This window comes from Polyodon spathula, chromosome 3 (genome assembly GCF_017654505.1).
Source record: "Polyodon spathula isolate WHYD16114869_AA chromosome 3, ASM1765450v1, whole genome shotgun sequence".
In the NCBI taxonomy this organism is placed as follows: Eukaryota; Metazoa; Chordata; class Actinopteri; order Acipenseriformes; family Polyodontidae; genus Polyodon; species Polyodon spathula.
Genome location: NC_054536.1, coordinates 35,463,762 through 35,485,317, shown reverse-complemented (window position 1 = coordinate 35,485,317; position 21,556 = coordinate 35,463,762). Strand labels below are relative to the sequence as shown.

At 38.4% G+C, this 21,556-nt stretch overlaps 1 protein-coding gene across 4 annotated transcripts in view; it reads left to right on the top strand.

Moving 5' to 3' along the window:
* Positions 1 to 21,556, top strand: part of cep192 (centrosomal protein 192) — a 98,718-nt gene that overhangs the window by 72,859 nt on the left and 4,303 nt on the right. For all 4 annotated transcript variants that reach the window (XM_041245154.1, XM_041245155.1, XM_041245153.1 and 1 more), the window contains 9 exons: positions 2,047 to 2,156; positions 2,588 to 2,747; positions 3,784 to 3,965; positions 5,264 to 5,387; positions 13,872 to 13,977; positions 15,584 to 15,788; positions 16,091 to 16,170; positions 20,394 to 20,489; positions 21,144 to 21,263. In XM_041245154.1, coding sequence (XP_041101088.1) covers positions 2,047 to 2,156; positions 2,588 to 2,747; positions 3,784 to 3,965; positions 5,264 to 5,387; positions 13,872 to 13,977; positions 15,584 to 15,788; positions 16,091 to 16,170; positions 20,394 to 20,489; positions 21,144 to 21,263 — 1,183 coding nt within the window. The remainder of the gene's footprint in view (positions 1 to 2,046; positions 2,157 to 2,587; positions 2,748 to 3,783; positions 3,966 to 5,263; positions 5,388 to 13,871; positions 13,978 to 15,583; positions 15,789 to 16,090; positions 16,171 to 20,393; positions 20,490 to 21,143; positions 21,264 to 21,556) is intronic.

Here is a 21,556-nt window from a genome sequence, read left to right as displayed (position 1 = left end):
TGCCAGACCTCGTCTAAAGGAAGTTCCCAGTGCCTCAGAAACAAGGCTTCGCCCGGAGGTGGTGAGCCTCATTTGGCAACAGTTCGGGAGAGCGGAGGTGGACCTCTTTGCCTGCCAGGAATCGACCCATTGTCCCCACTAGTTCGCCAAATAGCAATAGATGCCTTAACAGACTAGTGGTCGAGGCAGCTTCTGTATGCCTTCCCACCATTCCATGCTCCTGCAGTGTCTGGACAAAATCAGACAGTACTGGGCAAGGGGACTATTGGTAACTCCTTACTGTCCCAGGAGTTTCAGCTCTGATGCAGCTCCTGAGCGACCAACTGTGGAGCCTGCCCGAATGTTGCAACCTTCTCAGTCAGGCGCGGGAGACGTTTGTGGCATCTCAACCCATCAAGCCTGCGGCTCTGGGTCTGGAAATCGAATTGCAACATTGGAGCAGTCTGGGGTTTTCCAGCAGGGTTATTGACACCCTGCAGAATGCCAGAGCAGCGTTCACTAGGGGTACAAGTGGGGCATTTTTCAGATGTGTTGCTTGCCTATGGGCTTTGACCCTACAAGCTGTCCCATGGCAATTTTTGCAGGACATCTTTGAAGGGAAATCCCCCTCCTACATTAAATGTCTATTTGGCAGCTATTTCAACTTGCCATATCAAAATTGATTGTGTCCCCAGGAGTTCAGCTTCCTGGCTGGGCAAAACATTTTGAAAGTGGTTAGGCTTCGGGCCTATGAAGGACTGTGTTCCTCGCTGGAGGTTAATGTACTCCTGAAACATTCAGCTGAGCTGAAATGTTATTGTTCAAGTGACTTCATGCTATCCACTTCCAAAGCGGGTGTGCGAAATGCAAGTTTTCTCCTTTGAGAACCTGTTTTAATTTTAAGAGGCCAGGAAAAGGGTCACGCTCTATACCGATCCTGCCTTTTGCCAAACATTCTCAGCATTCCATGTCAACCAGTGTAAATTTGGAGGCTTCTTTCCAATCTGACAGGGAGCTGCAGCTCCATATGCTCTGCCCAATGCGGGCCCTAGAATGCTATATTGATAGAACAAAAAGTTGGAGTGTCATCTGTTCTGGGACGAAGACCCATGAGCAAGCCCTGACTAGGGAACAGTCTATGAGCTGGCCAAATTGCCCCCGCCAGAATAACTCGCTGCCAGTTCTTTCAGGGGCATAGCAATTCTGTGGGCTTTATTCTAGGGTACATCTAGCCATGACATTTGCAATGCAACGGTGTGGGCTACTCTCCGTACGTTTACTAGGTTCTGCAAACTTGGGTCGTGGTGACCTCTGGGTCAGCCCTTACAAATTAAGACAGATGAGTTTCTCCCTCAATTTGTTAGCCCTAGCTACTTGTACTGGGGTTCCTAATGGTAACACTAGGGTGGCTTGGTAGTCCAGTGGTTTGATAAAGGGGCTTGTCACCAGGAGGTTCCAGGTTCAATCCCAGCTCAGTCACTGGCTTGCTGTGTGCGACTTTGAGCAAGTCGCTTAACCTCTTTGTGCTCTGTCCTTTGGATGAGACATAAAACTCAGGTCACTGTTGTAAGTGACTCTGCAGCAGTTATAATGCATAGCTCACCCCCAAGTCTCTAAGTTGCTTTGGATAAAAGTGTGTGTAAATGACTAAATAATAACGCACAAGGTGTCCTTTGGCTTAGCCTTGTAGCATTCCAATTGGTCTGCAATATTGCCTTGTGACAGCGTTGGTATTCATATCTAAAGTAGTGCTTACATTTCGTACTTGATAGCGAGCGTTAGGTTATTATCATAACCTTGGTTCCCTGAAATAGAAATGTGACCATTAACCTTCAAAGTCACTGCATCGCAGGGAAAAAGGATGACTGTTTGTGTCTGCAGTCCTTTTATGGCGGGCACGACTGTCGCAGGCACTACTTGCTGCTTTAATACATTTTTTTCAGGTTTCATGGTCTTTTTAGGTTAAATACCCATTAGTTATATAACGGTTATAATTTCTTTTTCAGGGAACCAGGGTTATGTTGATAACCTAACACAGTATTATGGTATAATTACTTTATTTTGTAGATTATTGTCACAAAAACCCGAGGCAGGAAAGCAGATGCTCCCCAAGAACAGTCTGTTGAAAAATGTAATATTCAATGAAAGGTTCTTTGAAGAGGAACAAGTGTCCGAAGGTAATGTAGAATTCATTCATTTTGGGAGAATCTGTCGATGGCTATTGGGTTTTTGGATCATAACTTTACCTTGCTCCTTCATAACTGGTTACATTCCATCTACACCATGACGTGCCTTCTATGTAATCAATCAGTTTTTGATGGAATTTTTTTTTTAACCCGTTCATGTTATTGGTCAAAACTACGGTTTAGTCTTGCTACATTCCTTTAGAATAAACAGTGTTCCTTATAAGATGGTGTGTCATGGCAGGAAAATATAGCTAGTTATATAAAGTAAACATAGATTTATACTATATTTTGTACTCCTTCCTTTGGAGAACTTAAATTGTTAGTCTTTGACTTTATTGCTGAAATGTATTTTGATGTTTTAAAATCTTACTGTAGGTGACATATTTAAACTTCGTACAATTTACATTTTGATTTCCTTGCAGTGTATGATCTTCCGCAGAGACCTAATGATGATCAGCTGTTTTATAGAAACATGAATAAGGTTGTCCTCTTGGTTTTTGGAAATTCTGAGATGGACACAAGTCGAAGTGATTATGCTGACTCACTTCAACCTTCTCCCAGACACAGCTCTGAATCGGACAGGTATAATTAAAAACTGTCAAGGCCCATGAACTTGCTGGAAACATTGTATTATGCTGCTAGAATGATAAATGTCTTAAGGCAGTTATTCTCAGACTATGGGGCACCTCCCTAGGGAGTGAGGCAGTGGAGGGGTGAGCTACGTGTCAGTTGCTTGTGGTGTGTGTTTATATATAGATATAATATATATATATATATAGATATATATATATATCTATATATATATAATATATATATAATATATAATCATACTGGTTTGATTTAAGAAAAAAAATTGAAAAATGCAAATAAAATATCGCAAATATCTTTCCTTTTATCTGATGATGTTGCAGTCCTTAGCAACCGTGATATGTCAGACATATGCTGCATGGTTTTTGCACCCACAGTCACTCTAATTGTAAACCACAAGACAAAATCATCAGCAGCACGTACAGTGAGAAAAAGCTTACAATAGAAATGGATCGTTTTGTGACAAAGGGACGAAAATGTACCCACAAAACAGATGGCAGTAGCGGAGGTTCCAGCAAAACGCTGAAGCCGAAAATATGATGTTTATATAAAACTGGGATTTAAATGGAGTGACGCCAGCAGTGTGTCAGTGTAGTGTGTGTTGTATGTGGTGAAGTTCTGGCAAATGACAGTGTGCAGCCCTGTAAACTACACCGGCATCTGGAAACAAGGCACCCAATTTTTTAGCATCTAAAACCGGTGACTTTTTTCAGGTGAAGCTGAATGACTTAACGGCAAAAAAATAACAGTGAATACTCTTATTATAACTGTGTTGATCGCAGCCCTTCTACTTTACAAAGTTTGACAACGCCTGCTTTAAGGCTATTCACAGCCGATGTTGTATGAAGAAAAGCTACACAAGGGGCTGCACAAAGTCTTTTAATAAATGTCTGAGTTTAGACCAGTGTAACTGGTCCTTAGTTATGTCACATTTATGCAGTATTTTATGGGAATAATCATTTTCAAAGAGCTTGGGAAAAGTGGCCTGTTTTTTCAAAGTGGTACTAACTTATTGGTTCTTTCTTTCCAGAGGTCTTCAAAATCCTGATAGACATGTTAGTAATGCATCTCTGGATGTGCTCCCGGTCAAAGGACCCCAGGGCCCTCCTTTGACATTGAGTGCCTCTGATAAAGTGCTGAACAAGTCCTTGGAGCCACAGCAGACCTGGAGTATACAACCAGAGCAATTAATTCTGTCTGCTCCATCTATCGGTGAGTCTTCTACCATCTAATACATTGGGCATTACACTTTAAGAAGTCTTCAGATAATGTACCTCTCCTATCTATAATGAACAATACAGTCCTGTTCCAAGAATGTTTGTTTTTTTTAAGGTTCTGTTTTAAAGCTTAAGTTGTTCCTGGTATAAAAGTTATGTAAGTTATGTTTTTAGTTATTTATCATTGGTCAGACTTTTGTATTCATAGTGTTGCGCATTTTTTTTTTTTTTTTTTTTTTGTGGTTTTTATCTTAATTTATGTCCAGGGAATTTGAGTTTATTATACAAGTATTAAAATAGGGCTACAATCTGTAAAAATGTGTTTTTAATTGATACATAGGTACAAATCGAATCTCAGTACACACACTTGACACGTGGAATATGATACATAGCAGTTCTGGTTTCTGATTTAAGTTTTAATATCCCTGGCAAGTTAGCTGGTACTTTGCATATGTCTGGGCAATCTCTGTGCTGACAGAGCTAGTGTCTTAAACCCAGCACTTGTCACAATAATAAGACATTGATTGGCCATTGGCCAACAGAATCGGGTGATTTTAATGTGTTTTGTGAAGCAACAGAGAACCAATCAAGTGCAATGTTTGAATGATGTTTGATCCTCTGTCTAAACCTATGTGCTCTATCTTAGGATGCAGTATTGAGCTGCTTATTACAATGTAGGATTTCCTAAAAAAATAGTACCGGGAAAATACTGAATACTAGACTAAAAATACTAGAGTAAAAAAATTGTGTATAAATCGGTAAAAAAAAAAAAAAAAAAAAAAAGTTTGTTTCAAATAAAAAAATGAATCCTGTAGAATTCGGAATAAACCAGAAATGCTGAACATTATATATACAGTATTAGGACCCTATGAAATCTGTTTAAATTTCTGTGTCTTTAGATTTATCCCTCCCCCAATTGGGGGGGGGGGGTAATTCTGGGTTTCTGTTTTTAAATCAACTTTTTGTTCTAGTGATAACAATTAAGTAGCCTAACAATTGTGGGACGAAGGTAAACCGGTCATTCAAAATAATTTTTTTTTTTCCTTCAAATATCTAATTTCAAGCTTAATGCGCTACTGCCAAATACCTTATTTATTTATTTATTTTTTTTTTTTCTGGATTCTGCGTTATTCTTGTGTTCTCGTTAATGTGGATTTCATAGGCCCCTACGGTATCATTCTGGCTAGAGTTTTTTTTAGGTAAAATAATTTGAACAGATTTGATTACTTTTTTTTTTGGGGGGGGGGGGGGGGGTTGCAATCATTTCCTTGTACTAAATGTTCATTCTTGTAGATGGTGCTGCTGACACTGGACATGTAAAGATCCTGAACCATTCTACCAGAGGACTTAACTTCGAGCTGTCCTGGCCTGCTCATTGCTTAACGATCACACCTCAGCATGGAATTATTGAACCACAGTATGTACATGTCATCCAGTGATATTTTGTGTAATTAAAGGGTATTATAAAGATCAGTATATTAAGTCCTCACTCTGTGAAACCTATTTATTCAACACAAGGACTGCCACTAAGATGGTGGATGTTCATTAGAAAAACTGTCCAAAGACACATCTGAGAAACTGATGGGTTTAGGTGGTGCAAAAATGGCTGGGAAAGCTTTTAAAAATCCAAAACAGATTCATAACCCTGAAAATTCCTTGTGCATCTACAGTGGTGGCCAAAACCAACATTTTTATAGTTGAAATGGTAAAACAAAGTCGGTGCTATAGTTTTGCAAAACAAAAAGTTAAAAAAAAAAAATTCCAAAGAAGAAATTGATGCAATTATAGACGTGGTTGGCTAACACACATCTGTTCTATTTGGCAAGTTGTCTGGAAGTTTAACGAACGAAGTCGAGAAAAAAGTGGCAGATAATCATGGATGCAGTAAATTCTCTAGGGGTGGAGCTGAGAACGTTACCTGAAATGAGAAACATTGAGAGAGCTATCAAGCAGAACAAAATTTAAAAGGTAAAAGATAAAACCTTATGAGGAGTAAAAAATGGTCTAAATATAATTTGAAGTAGCTGTTACTGGCAGCGCTCCAGATAAGGTTTTGAGTCTGGAAGTAACTTAACCTCTAATTTTAACACGGGATTAAAATGCAACATTACCTTGATGCCATGAGTAATCTCAATTTTTTAAATATTGTAAAATCTTTAATGGTAATGGGGCAGGCATTTAAAAAAGAGCCTTCCATTGTAACAGCAATGTTACTTTGAACTACTGTACAACCACGCATGTGTTCTACAAGGTTCTTTTATCGGCAGTTTTTTTCGAGGTATCACAGTGGCAGTGTTTGTCGCACGGTGTCCCCGTGCAGTGCTTGACTCCAAGGCTCTGGTTCCCTATTCTTACCTGTACTACGATATACAATGACTTTCAAACAGGGCAATGATGACTGTTTGCATTGCATTTTACTACAGCAATCGCAAAAAAAAAAAAAAAAAAAAACCTGTTAGAAGTTAACATTTCCTGGTTTCGCAGTGGCGAAGTCTGTATTAGCTGAATCCAGTTTTAGGCAAATCTGGTGCACGCTGTTCTGCGACATTTGCACAATTTAAAATCGAAAAAGGCTTTTTTTAAGTTTGTTTGAAATATTTAAGTTTAAAACTGATTTTAGATCGGTTTCTGTTTTAAATGTAAAAATACGTTTGACCACCCCAAGATTTAGTTCTGTATGTGCTGCATCTGTATTTTGATATTAATTCTGTATGCTGTATCAAGAGGATTTGACTGGTCCCTAAATACTCTTTCCCTTAGGATTGCACTTCCTAATTGAAGGCCATTGTATTTTCTAATAGGATCTGCAATGAAAATTGCTACTTGTGGCTGCTGTCTGGCTGCGAAAGTTTTATGAAACACAATTTTTTGTTTGCAAAGTGCTTAAGATTGTGAATCGTCATAAATCGCTTTTATGAAACGGGCCCTGGAACAAGAAGAGGACGTTTTAGGTGGTGTTATTTTACATGTATTAATGTTTTTGTTTTGTTTGATAATTCACTTATGGAGAAAATGTCTCATTCACAGTAGGTGCTTTGTATGTGTGTTTATTCAATTTGTCAATTTAGTGCCGAGACAAATATCCGAATAATCCAAACAAATATTTTTTGGCATGTGTTCAGATACAAAAATCTGATGTTCGTATTCTCTACAAATGACAAAAATACCTTGCACTTATTTGCCGTCTTACCAGAATTTGCACGACAGTTTAAAATGTCACGTGAAAAAGAGCTCTGTGATGATAAATATATATTATTTACAGTACTAGTCAAAGGTTTGAGTACACCTGCTTGAAACCAGGTTTTTCATGATTATCGATGCTTTTAACTGTATAAACTTGTTTGAAAACACTTAATATTATATGATGTACTATATGTACTTGTACAAGTGAATTGCATTCAAAAATTTAATTTTTAAATGAAAATACAAGTCTTGTCAATTTCAATGAAATGGTCACCCAAAGCAAGGGGATTTCAGTCTGAAGTCAGTTAAGTCTGAAATGTGTATAACACGGTGTTAGAACACTGGCCTAAGTAGGAAAGTGTCTTTTGTTAGATGTTCTCTGAGTTAACTAGCATGTTACCTAATTAACCTTTTGTCACCAATTATTAACAACAGGTGAGGGTCCATGATTACTAAAAATATAGGTAGCATAGGCACAAGTTTGTCATTCCTGAATGTAAGGGAGCAGAAAATGACAAAATACGCTCAGTTAAGCAAAGAAGAGAGTCTGTAATTACTTCAGGAAATGAAGGTCAATCTTTAAGACAAATCGCAAGAACTTTGCAAGTGTCTGTAACTGCTGTGGCCAAGACCATCAAACGGTTTGAAGAAACTGGCACTCATGAGGACCAAACAAGGTCAGGCAGGCCAAGGGTGACCTCGGAATCACAGAACAAGTTCTTTCAAGTCACAAGTGTGAGAAACTGGCGATTTAATTGCCCCTGAAATACAAGCTCAGCTAAATGCTACTAGAAGTACAGATGTTTCAACATCGTCTGTTGAGGAGATTGCGTGAAGCTGGCCTAACTGGAAGAATTGCTGCAAAGAAACCATTGTTAAGAGTGCAGAATAAGAGGAAGAGACTTGCCTGGGCCAAAAAAGTCAGTCTTGTGGACCGTTGAATCAAATTTTGAATTATTTGGGTCCAGAGGATGCAGAGAGGGTGAGCGCATGAGTTCTGCTTGTGTGGTTCCCACTGTCAAGCATGGAGGAGGCAGTGGTATGCTTTGGGGTTGCTTTGCTGGTGACAGAGTTGGTGATCTTTACCAAGTCCATGGCAAGCTCAACCAGCATGACTATCATAGCATACTTCAGGAGGCATGCCATTCCATTAGGATTACTGCTTGTTGGGCAGTCCTTCATTCTTCAGCAAGATAATGACCCGAAACACACCTTAAAGTTGTGCAAGAACTATCTGGCGAAGAAGGAAAGTGAAGGACAACTCAATCTAATGACCTGGCCTGCCCAGTCTCCAGACCTCAATCCCATAGAACTTGTATGGGACGAACTGGACAGATCAAAGCAAAGCTACCCACAAGTGTCCTACATCTCTGGGAATTGCTGTAGAAGAGCTGGGAAGACATGTCGGGTGATTTCCTGTTGAAACTTGTTAACCGAATGCCTCACGTTTGTGAGGCTGTTATTATGGCAAAGGGTGGCTATTTTGGGGAATCCAAGATTTGGAGACAACTTTCTTGAACACTGCTTTGATACTCCTTATGTTTTGTATATTGTAACATGTGTTTTCATTTTCAAGTATTTACAGAAACTTATACGACGTAAAACATGGTCAATTATGAAAAAAACCTAGTTTCCAGCAAGTGTACTCAAACAATTTTGACTGGTACTGTATATATTTATTTTTGTAGCAATCTTGGTTAACGCAGGCAGGTGTGTCGCACAGGACGAGGCAATCCACACTCAGACAGAGGGTGGGCGCAAACCCGGGACCTCTCGCACTAAAGCATAGCCCTGATCGTCAGCCTCCTCGGCGGCGATTTAGACAGTGTATCGCCCTCTAGCCCACTAGCCACTGCCTGCAAAGGTGCAGTGGGAGTGGGTGCCGGAGGATCCAGTATTACCGGTGGGACTGAGCTCTCTTCCTGCAGCTCAGTTAGAATTTCCTGCTGGCATGACACAACCTCCCAGATTTTATCCATCTGTCCCGTTTGCGTAACGTGAACGGCGGCATTTCTTCCTTTCAGTTTTGGATGAGGAGAAGGTGGAAGAAATTTGGAAGATGAGGAAGAACTAGTTATCTTTGCTCCACTTAGCTTAGTGCTGCTCACCCCCTCCTCTTGGCAAAGTCCAGCCTCACTCATTGGTGACGCTGAATGCTGCGCAGGCATGGAGCAACGCTCCTTTTGAGTGCCGTGCTACCCGGTTTTCTAGTGTACGCTTGGAGAAGGGCGCACACAGTTCACAAGAAGTGACGCCAGTGAATGCCCTATGGGCATGCTCGGTACCCAGACAGTGCATTTATCGTGTCCGTCACTTCCAGGCAGTTTAGCCTCGCAAGAGACACACTTGTGAAACCCAGACATGGTAATAGTTAGGGCTGTGTTCGAAGGTTCATTTTTGTTAAATGCCCAGACAACCAAAAAAAAAATTGAATGCAAAGAGTCGCTTGCACAGTTATCATGGAGGCATAACCAATCTCTGGGGTCAATTGATAAGCGTAAGTTCATATTATATTATAATTATTATAGTAGTAGAAGAATAAGTAGTAGTAGTAGAAGATGATTTTTAGTACTAGTAAAATGTGACAGATGACTTGCCTGGAGCGATCACTGTTAAAGCTTTGTCCGCTACAGGCTGAATTGTGTAAATAAACGTGTTTTTATTTAAATTATAAAAACATAATTACTGTTCTATATAACGTAATTTTAAACTGCATGTGAATGTTTGTTTTATTCCATTTTATATGGATTACCAGTAAAATAGGATTGTCAAACTAGTACCTATGCATCGGTACTGTAGTGCCTGCATCGGAACAGTAACCTCAGTATAATCCTTAGGATGGGGGCGACAAGTCGCAGTTACTGTTTGTTGCAAGTAGCAGGGATGCCCACCTGCACAAAGCCACTGGCTAATTTCTGGTCCGCAAACAAGCCTTTTGTAATAGTGCTGCTGGATAGCTCCACTAAAACAGCAACAAGCTACTAAAGTAGGAACGTGCACAGTAGCTGCTCTGGTTTCAATACTTCTCTTTTTGTAAGAGAAATGAAACACTGTATAATACAGCTGATCGCTAACACAAAGCAAAACACATGGTAAGCAATACTGTAATAATTAAACAATTACAAGATATTAACAATATATTAATATAAAAATTCAGCCGAACAAGTTGGTGACTTGGTGCGCTAAGATCCCGGGAAGGATGGCAAGGGAGCCGCAGGCTTCCCACGGCACACAGGACCGTGGTGGGACTTAACCAGCGTTAGCTGAAAATACAGAAAGACCGAAATTCAGATAGAAAGAATACAAAATATATTTTGCGATTCCATAAATAAATTTTGCACTTTAAGCAATGCTAAAAAGAGAGCACAGAAATATACAGGAGGATAGACTTAGCAGCTGTCTACATCACCACCCTCCGAGTGTCTTTTGGTATAAAGTTTTCAGGTTCGGGTGTCTTAAAGGGGAACACCCATTTTGTAATGATTTAATATTCCCTACTTGAAAGGAAACAACCTAACATGAACTATGGAAAGCTGTAAATTCCAAGAACCTTGCACATGGTAAAGTGAACAGACAAGTAAAATATAACAGTCTTGATTCAGCACACTACTAATTCATTTTTTTAAATCTGGGTAATGAATGAAAACCAGACCAAGACAAAACAGTCAGGACTGGTGACTAAATCAGTGAGTTCTTAGAAAACCTATATTACACAATAAAAAAATTATGAAAACTCATTGTTTTTAATGTGAACACTAGAGATTTTTCACTGCATTTTGCACAACGTTGGTGCCCCATCCGAGCAATTTTATCTCGCTCTGATTTTCGCCCACTCCCATATGTGTGCTTCATGAGGTAAAGCCTGCTCTTTTTTATTCCATGGTACTGAAAAAATGTCATCAACTCCCTCAAATTTAATTTAAATCTGGTTGCTTTTAAGTTTACTTTTGTGTGCGCACTTTCTTGGGTACCAGTACCAAGCTGGTGTTTTGACACACTGATGCATATATTAATAAATACCAAATTAACAGGACTGTAGAATAGTTTGATACAGAGCAGGAAATCATTGTAGATGGAAGTGTGCAAAGACTGCACCGGCAGTATAAATGCTTGTTTACATTATATTCTAATAAGGACGCTGCAGATAATTTCAGATCTTTGCTTTACTGATCATCTCTGTGCTTAAAGGGTGAGTTTTGTGGGGTATTTGCAAGCACTTGTTATACAGCATGCTGGTTACATTTTAGTTCAATAACTGTAACTCCATGTTTTGAACAATCCACTCCAAACCGTATGCCATTTAGCAATGCACGATTGTCTGCGCCTCCTGCTTTCTCTTGCCACTGGTGGTAGGACTAATGAAGTGGAGCTGTTTTTAAAGTAGTTAGGATTAAAAAGCTGTGGCATTTTTACGATCGTATTAAGACAGGTAAATAGCTGGTTTTGGCTACCACTGTACATGGGTTAGAGTATTTGAGAGAGCATGTTAATGTTCATTTGTGAAAGGTGATGCATTGAAGTCTAAATATGTCCTACACATTGAGCAGGTCATGTTAGTCTAAAGATGATGAGAAGGTTCATGTTTAATCTAACAGGTGTTATGTGGAATTCAAAACCCCACAGTTGCCACTGAAATGTTGTCCATTGAACTGCCATGGACTACAGTATAATGTTTTGGTCTCCCTAAGGTTGAATTGTTTATGTATCTTGGGTTTCAAATTCAATTTGTTTTTCTAGAACTGTTTTAGATTGAGCCAGTAGTAGTCACTTACGTCTCTCTTTCAAGACATACAGTCTTCACTACAAAATCATAGGTGGCACCAGACTCTGTGCTGCTTGTCCTGGGCTGGGTTGCACCAGCTGTGTGTAAGTTCTTACTTAGCTTGGTTATAGCGTAAGTCTTTACTAACTTTGGTTTCACACATTACAAAATTCACAGGTTGCACCAGGTAAGATATTTATAACATAAGGCTTGGTTGTTACTTAAATTATATGCATGCCTTTGGGTAGGTGTAAGCTGTTTGTAGAATTGCATTCCAAAGCTTACTACACGAACTTCTGTTTGAAGATGATTGTGTTCAGAGTTTTCGGTGTCAGCGTGTTTTGCCAGACCGCATACATCCGCGTGACAGTTACGGTGGTATTGACCTTCATGCCCATTTTTAGATTTAGGCGTGAGCATGTTTTGAAGATCACTGATGAACTCGAAAGTAACATAAAAACATTCATCTTCAAGAAATGGAGCACTTCCTCCATCTCTCCAGGTTTGTCTCACCTTTATTTTGCTTCCGGATCTTTTCACTCGATACAGGTGCACAAATCAGCCATCTGCAGAACAGTCCGTTTCGTTGAACTCTCTCTGTGTAAACTATTGCAGAAGTATGCGTACTTCCCCACTGATACCAAAAGATTGGACGAAACCAGTTTTTTTTCTTTTTTTCAGATCTCTGGTTTTGCTGATTTTGGCTGCATAGATGGGACGCATATAAAAAATAAAAACACCTTCTATGCATGAAGCAGAATGCTATAAATAGAAAGGGTTTCCACACACATTGTTTGTGGTGCAGATTTGTTAATCACAAATTGTTAAAAAGTGGCCTTGATCCTAACATGACAGCGATATTCTGAAGCATTCAAATCTGTGGAATGAATCTGAAGTGTCGATTTTTAAAGGGAAATTACTCCTGAGATTCAGGTTATCCATTAAAGTGGTTCATGTTCCCTTTTCTCAACAAATAACAAACAATTTCTGCAAGTAACAACACACTCAGACCGGCATTACTATAAGGTGTGATGCGGATGCAATTTCGTTTATTAAAATGTACAACTCATAATAAACATTTCTATATATTGTATTGTAGGTACCGGTATATTCATTTTACATTTGAAAATTGAATGCATCTGGAAAATATATACTGTATAAACCGTATATGTAAATATTGTATTCAACATCAATACAACACTGAGTGGAAAGGTAAGCTGTTCATTGCAGTTATCTGTGTGAACAGGAAAAGTCTGCAGTGCCGTTATCCCGACCTTAAAATGCACCGATTCCCAACTAAGTGATATGCATATTATCGGTACCTGCAATCGGTCGCCTATACTTCTAATAACAGTTTAAAGCCAGACACTATGACTAGTCAAGTTTAAGTTTATTGCATTGTAGTTCTTTTGATCATCAGCATCCTCACTCTAACATCCTCAGTGCTGATTGGTTACCGTAAAGGGAACATGTGATTGGCTTGGAGTCTCCACTCTTACTAGCGAAGTTCTGCCTTAATGTGTGGTGCAACCAAAAATAGGACAGTGCGTAGTTATCAACTAACTAGGAACTACTAAGCACTTAGTGAAGGTTTTACATGTTAACTTAAAGGACAAACTTATTCACAGCTGGTGCAACCCAGCCCTGAGCTGCAAACATACCTCCACCAGAAATGAAAGAAGGGGATTCAAACAGCAGAAAGAAACCACATTATTTTTTTTTTCCTCTAAGGTGTTATTTAATAACTTTGACAAATTTGATTAGTTTCATTTTAGTATACCATATGATTCAAAGGCAGGTTTGTTGTTTTTTTAATTTTTTTATGTATTTTTTATGGCTTTAAGGCTCTTAACCAAGTCCTGGACTGGAATAAACCTAAAAGCAAGTGGATCTGCTTTAGTATTGTATTAATGCAATAATGTTGTTTTGTTTGTTTTTTTTTTTTACTTTTAATAGGAGCCATTTACAAATTCTAGTCAGTCCTAATCCATCGCTTGCTACCAAACCTTCACTTTTGCCCTGGAGTGGTCAAATATACGTACAGAGTGATAATCAACAGAAGGTATAGTATGCTGTGTAGACATAAACCGTAGTTTGTTTATCTTTGTTTTATTCCCCATCTCGCATCCATCATTGTTGCACGTCAGAGATCCTCCATAGAGTTCTCATGTTTGTTTTACCAACTTTTAGCAATGCAGGTATAATATACACCAATTATTTAATATATGTTGGCTTCAGTCAATTCAGCTACAGTAAAATAATTTGGCAACTATTTTTGGGATCGACATCTGTAATATAATGCTGCCTCTCCCCTTTAAAACATGTCAGTATTTATGAATGCTCTATAACGTTGGTCTTTAATGGGGGGGGGGGGGGCATGCATATCATATGTTCTAAACTGAAGTGCGAGAAGGATGGTAACAATACAGGACTTCCAGGTATTTGTATTCGATCAGATTAATACCAGCAGAATAGGGTAACCCCAGTTTCATGCAACTGTTGTGATGGTAATTAAACGTGTGCGAGTACAAAATGTGCTTCACAAACTAAATCCCCTGAAAAATAAAGAATTGTTACAATGAAGGGCTGAAACGCTGCAAAAAGGTAAATTATTAAACAAACAGAAGTGAAAAGGTTACTATACCAAGCTGAAAAACTGAACTCTGTTAAACAAATATATGGTCTTTCGCCAGTCAAACAGAGGAGTCAAAACAAACTTTTTTTCTGTTGTATGTTCTTTAGCAGTTGCATCTATCCCAGATATAATTAGATTTAATTATATTGTTTACCGTTTCAGGAAGATTTAATTGCACAGCAGCTACCCTATTTGGGTGAGGAGCTAATACCTCTTCAGCCAGAGAAGCAAGAACATTTATTAAGACTTTGCCATAATGAAAAACAGTAAATGTCTGTTTTGTACTAAAGCAGGGCTGTGATTGCTGGGGAAAAGGGAGTTTATTTTTGAAACTAGCCATTTTAAGAACAGTGAAAGCAGAACACACACACGCATTGTTGGGACTGTAATTAGGAATTGTATTGATTTGCAATAGAAAAAATGCCATTCGCTAAATTTAGTGCTCAAATTGTGCTAATGAAAAAATGGTTTGTAAATATCTAAAATATATGAATGCTTGCTGTGGTGTATATCGTAAATAACAGAACAAATTAATTGAAACTTAAACTTGTTTTACAGAAGAAAACAAAAGGGTAGCATGTAAACATAAGAACTGTCTGTTACATGCTCTCTGATCAGGAATTCACTAACACTGAGCATGCGAGCTGCAGCATGCTCTTTACCGTATTCCAGCTGTACACAATTAAAGGAGCGGTCGTCAATTCCATACGCAACACTTGCAAAATATCTAAAATATAAACATGCTGAGTTCTTTGCAGTCATCAGCTGCATAGGTTAAACATTCAGAAGAATGAAGCGACAAACAAGTGACTTGGCAAGTTGTTGTAATTAAGCAGTTGACAATGGTAGCAACTAACTTTCTTCTAAAGTTACACCCAGCAGTTATCCTGATATCCTCTGTACCTTTAAGTCCCTTTTGAATAATACTAATGTAACCTTTGCTTTAGATGTAAGTGAATGCACAATTGTGTGAGATGGCAAATGCTTTGTGAGGACTGTGGAACTGTAATTGCTTACATTGTCTTTTTTTTAGTTTATTAAAGTGCAGATTCTAGCAGACATTGCCCTTGAGGTGTCTGCTACAGCTTCTTCAACAAAGCAGCTCAGTGTTCTTCCTACACAACCAGAGACCCCAATCCTTAAAATGGCAAAACCATTGCCAAAACCTCCTTCTACAAATGTTGAAATCAAGAACAAAACTCTGATATTCCCGACAACGACTTCTGGTGCAAGCTCAGGTATGCTTGGTTGTATTTAAATATTTGTCACAAGAAGTTATTCCACACACTGACAATCTGTAGTTGCTCATGGTATTGACACCAGATGCTATGTTGTGGGAGCCACTCTACAATGACATGCATTAGTTATTGAAAAAAATTCTATTCTGTAAATGCTGTGGAGGTAGATAATACATGTCCAGTTTGCAGATGTATACATGGACAGTGAAGGATAGGCATCTACTTAGATCTACAGAGACCAGTGCACTCGGGAGCAGTCCTTACCAAATTCGCTATTCTTACATGCTAACTGGTTTCTACAGAGTCACACCTGGAAGTGGAAAACAATGGTGAAGGGGAAGTCAGATGGTATTTGTCATCATTTGCACCTCCGTATGTTAAGGTAACTCTTATTTTAACAACAGTTTTTAATGACAATTAAAGCTAGTTGCTGTGTGTGTGTGTTTAGGGTTTTTTTTTTTTTTTTTAAATCAGCAATATGTTTTCGGATTACAGAACTACATCCATGCTTTATAGGTCACAACAAATGGCTGAATACACCACCTTGCTGTAATCTAACAGTATTATTTTAAACACCAGAACAACCAAAACCATCTGCCTACTTAGGACTGAGGGGTCAAAATGACTCCTATTTGTATTTTTCTGTGATGTGATTTTAAGACACCATTGTCATTTTCAACGAGTGTCATTGCCTCTTCAGAAAATGTATAATTTTAGGACAGATGAATAGTGTAAACATTTTTTAAAACAAAAATGTACACTTACCAAATCATTGTATTTTACTCTTACATTCAACTATAACTGTCTTTGGGAATATAACAAAAATATGAAGTCAAAATAAGACTAAAACCTGATAATTTGTCACTGAAGAGAGAGGCATAGTATAGCTCTCCCATTCAAGAGTTGCACTTTCTCAATGTGTTTCAAGTCCTTTTGATGCACATGCATGTGCTAGTTGTCTTATTCCCATTGCTAGAAATTCTGTCAATCACTAGAGGAAATGTCACCATCGTCTAAATCACTGTCATATGTTTTTCAGCTTTTTCAAACTTGTGTTGCCATTTTCAAGTGCCGTTCAAAGGCAAGAATACAATGAGGGTCAGAATTACCCCTTGGTCCTATGTAGGTGTGTGTGTTTTACTGCAAAAAAAATATAGTACCTTGAGTGTAATCTCCTACAAGACTGTAGATAAGACACCAGAATAGGACGATTTTAATGTCAAGTTTTCTCGATTTCATGAATAAATGTTTATTTGGCAGTCAGTTATTTTCAGTTATTTAAAAATAAATAAATCACTGAACTGCATCCATTTTTTGTTTCTATAATAAATTGCAGGTACATTTCACTAATACTTATACAAACTTTATCTTACTGTGTTGAATTGAGGATGTCCACATTTACGATTCAGGCAATGTAGAACTCTGCATGCATTTAAGTAACAAATTTTGTTTAATGCCCATTACCGATCACGAACATTAGTGTGTTAGAATGTGGTGAAGAAATCATGACGCGCATCAATAAATCAGCTGGATGCAGACAGATTACAATCTTGCAGATCTATTACTGCAGCTCACACATTTTGTTTTCCAACTTCTCAACTCACAAAACAATAAAGCTTATTAAACAAAAGACCAAAAATAAAGATGAATACAGTAGCCTCCGCATATAGGAACACCTCCTAAGGGAACACTTCGCCTGAGGGAACACCCTTGTGGCGAAACTGATTTTTCCCATTGTAAATGCTCCGGTTAAAGGAACAGGAACTTTGCTTAAAACAACACCTTGCAACCAATAGCTATTCATTCACAACGGATACAGTACTGTTCCGTAACCTGATAACTCCTCATCATCAAACTTGAACTAAAATGGTTTATTCAGTCTTCAAAAGCGACTTGTCATCATGAGGCACACAGATTGGTTTATTCACTCTTTCCAGAACTGCCGTTATATCATTGAATTGCTTTGTATTCTGATTTCCACGAGTGTACCTCATCACTACAAAATAGCATATAAATAAACGGCAAAATGTGCCGCTGTTTTTCTTTCTACAAAAAATTGGAAATTGTTCGAGCTCTTGGGGGGGAAAAATCCTGAATTAGACAAGTCGCAGAGCAATTTGGTGTTTCTTGTTCTGGCGAGTTGCTTCACCATTCTGTTAAATATTGTGCATGTCTTGTATATTACTGCTGCATATTTTATCTTATGTAGGGGTTCTGTGTTAATTTACTTTTAATTTAGGCTAACTCCATCTTGGAGAACACTGGCTATAAGAGTACTTTGCTCGCTTACCGAGGGGTGTTCTCTTAGCCAGAGACTGCTGTACTTATGCAGAACTATAAAAAAGTGGCAAAATTAAGTTCTAAGCAGCTAGCAGAGCAATATCTAAAACAATTTAATGAAAGTGGAGGTAGCTGCTTTAATGAGAAACCAACTTAAAATTAACTTAAGCCTTTTATGCAGAAAATATTATCTCTGTATGCACTTGATGATGCAAAACCAAGGGAGGGACGGTTTACAGCTCTGCAGACACATGAACCCCAATTTTGCAGCTCTTGCAGTCACCCCCCTGAGGTGCTTACAGTATCTGTCAACAGTGTAAATGCAAAATGATCCTTGTAATAGTTTAATGTTGATTCAAGTGACTGACCTGCTTGGTACGTGGATTCTGTTACTGTTTGCAGTTAGAAGGAACAAAATAGCATTGGGTAAGTAAATTGTAATGCTTGTCTGCTGATGTAACTACATCAGCTGGTTGAAGTAATTAATTTTCTAGTGATCAGAGCTGTGGTAGATTGAAGTGAATTTTGATAGTGTCTAAACTGGACCAGCTCTAGACTTGCAGGACAGTATAAATAGGCAGAGTGTGTCTTGGAACGCCAGCCGTTCTAAGCGCCAGCCAGTCGAGGGGCCACACGTCAAGGGCAGTCTGAGCTGTGGCAGTTGGAGCCGAGGACCTTTTCCAAGTCTCTCCTAATCGCTACAGGCCTCATTCCCACTATGATACCTAACATCTGGATGCCCAGCCAAAGCATGTGCACTCTTTCTCCTTTCCTAGAATGAACACTGTTAAGTAGCTGCTGCAGATAATGTTACTAACACCTTCTTCCTTTACACTGCCGGCTACAAATTTGAAAATCTCCTCCTTTCAGTCATTCTTGGACTAACAAATCTCAGCTTATAACAGATGCCAGTCTTGAGCATCTCTGTCTAGCTGAAACCTGGCACTCAAACAACATGCGCCCTCTGCATCTAGCCACCCCTAATGGGTATTCCCTCTGACAAACCTCACCTCACTGGCCTCACATGTTGACTTGCCTGTTTCCCCCTTATAACTGACCAACACTCCTGGATTGTCATGGGCTCTGTCAATTTGTCAAAGTCCCCACTCACACCTGACGACACACCCTGGATCTGCTCATCACCAGGGGTCTTGACCTCTCCAATCTCTCCATCTCAGATATCTGTGTCTGACCATTTCTTTAATCACTGCTAATATTAATCATCCCGCTCCTCCTTCTGCTACTGATACTGTAATTTCCTTCTATCCCAAGAATCTGCTGAATCCTCAAACTCTCAGAATGTGTTTCTTCACACTGCTCGCTCTCAACCAGTCCCTAGACTCTGGTTCGGTTCCTGCTGCCCTTAAATTTGACAGAGTTATGCTCGTACTCAATAAACCCTCCATTCACCAAGCTGCCTTATCTAATTTCCATCCCATCTTCACCTTCCCTTTTCTCTCCAAAACTCGCGAAAGGGCAGTAGCCAGTCAGCTGTTGAAACATTTCACAGATAACAATCTGCTTGAATCTCTGCAGTCTGACTTCTGGAACTCCTCTCCCAACTTTGGCGCGTGAAGCTCTGAACGCTACTCGCTTTCAACTCTCAAGACCCACTTGTTCTCTCTTGCTTTATGTTCTGTTTAAGCCTAATATCTGTTATTGGCTGTTGTGGTATTGCAACTTTTTTTTTTTTTCTCTTGCATCCAGTGTGTTACAATTATTTTTACACTCTAGCCTTGTATAACATGTTATACATAGATCTTCACTGTATTTCTTGTATTATACATTGATTTTCACTGTTTTGTGTGTGTTATGCATTTCACTGCCATATATATTATGTTATTATTTTTTTTTTTTTTTTTAACTATCTTGTAAAGCGCTTTGTGATGGTGGTCCACTGTGAAAAGCACTATATAATGAAGATTGAGTGTAATGTCAAAAAAAGTTGTGTTTTTAAATGGACATTAATGAAAAGGATTCTAAATTTACAACCAGAACATTTATTTTTAAAAAAAAAAAAAAGTCAAGTTTTTTTTTTTTTTTTTTTTTTTTTGTCTGTGTTTTTTTTTAAACAACAAAAAAACAAAATGTAACCTGTTCCACATGTACAATTTTAATTTTCCATTCGTATAACGAGTGCAGTTGTTTTTTTTTTTTTTTTTTTTTTTAAGCTACTGAAAAAAAGGCTGGTACTTTTTACAAGTTTTTTACACACACACATTTTCTTCAGCCCACCAGTCACTCTGAGTGTATTCTATTACATAGAAGAAAAAAAAAAAATTGTTTCATAATGTAATCTGAAAATGTGTATTTGCATTTCCTTAGGGTGTGGATAACAGTGGAGATGTGTACAGAGCCACTTATACTGCTTTTAGATGTTCTCGCGTGTCTGGTACACTAGAAGCCCATGGAAAAATTAAGGTAATTTTGTACTTTGTTCCTAGGAAGTATTCTGAAATATTAAATGTTATTGATATAAGTTGAAGTAGTTAAAGCCTTAAGCAGCGTGAAGTCAATCTTGGTTTTGATGCTTTTAGACTTTAAGCTACATTGATCAGCTGAGGAAATATACTTCAAAAGAGTCAGTGAAAATGAAGTTTTAGAAAAACATCACAGCTAAAATTTCTCAAATGGAAAATGTTTAAACTTCGTTACCCCTTTCTTTTTTTTGCTGTTTTAATCATTATATTATCAAACGGTGAAAATCCAAATTCACTGATCTTTTAACTTGTTTTGTCAGAACTGTTCTTGCAGCAAAGGGGCAGTTTCCTTGCATCCATCCTTAATTACTTTGTCAGTTAAAAGCTGATCAATGGCTTTGTAACCCTGCAAAAGTGAATGGTGCAACAGATATTGACTTTTTTTTTTGCTGCATGTGAAATTAATTGCATTGCTAATTTCTGAAATGTAATTAACTCATGGACTATTTTACTTATGATAATTTACATCATTTGAAATTAAGGGTATTTACTGATTTACTAAGGGACAAGCACATATTTAATACAAGCCTGACAGAAAATGTTTTGCTTCCTCTAGTAATTTGTTAGTCTTGAATTGACATTTGTTTTCCCATAGGTGGCAATAACTTTTTTGCCTCGAGGCGGGGGAGATTATGCACAGTTTTGGGATCTGGAGTGCCATCCAATAACAGATGCACATATGAAACACAAAATCCGCTTTCAGCTTTGTGGGGCGGTAGGTACTCTAGATTTCTCATTAAGAGTATCGTAATGCACAGTTCTGCCATTGTGGCAAAGTGCCCGCCCCTGTGTATATTTTGTGTTGTGTGTTAATGTTGGTGTATAGTCATTGGTACACGGGATATAAACGGGTCTGTGTAACATGATTGTTTAAAATGTATATTTGTATTTAGGCACGAGGATTACACAGCACTTCACGTGCAAGTAAAATATAATATGTGAGCACGGGGAATTGCACTGTATTAATTCAAGTGCAGTTGTACCACGACTCCAATTGAATGATTGATT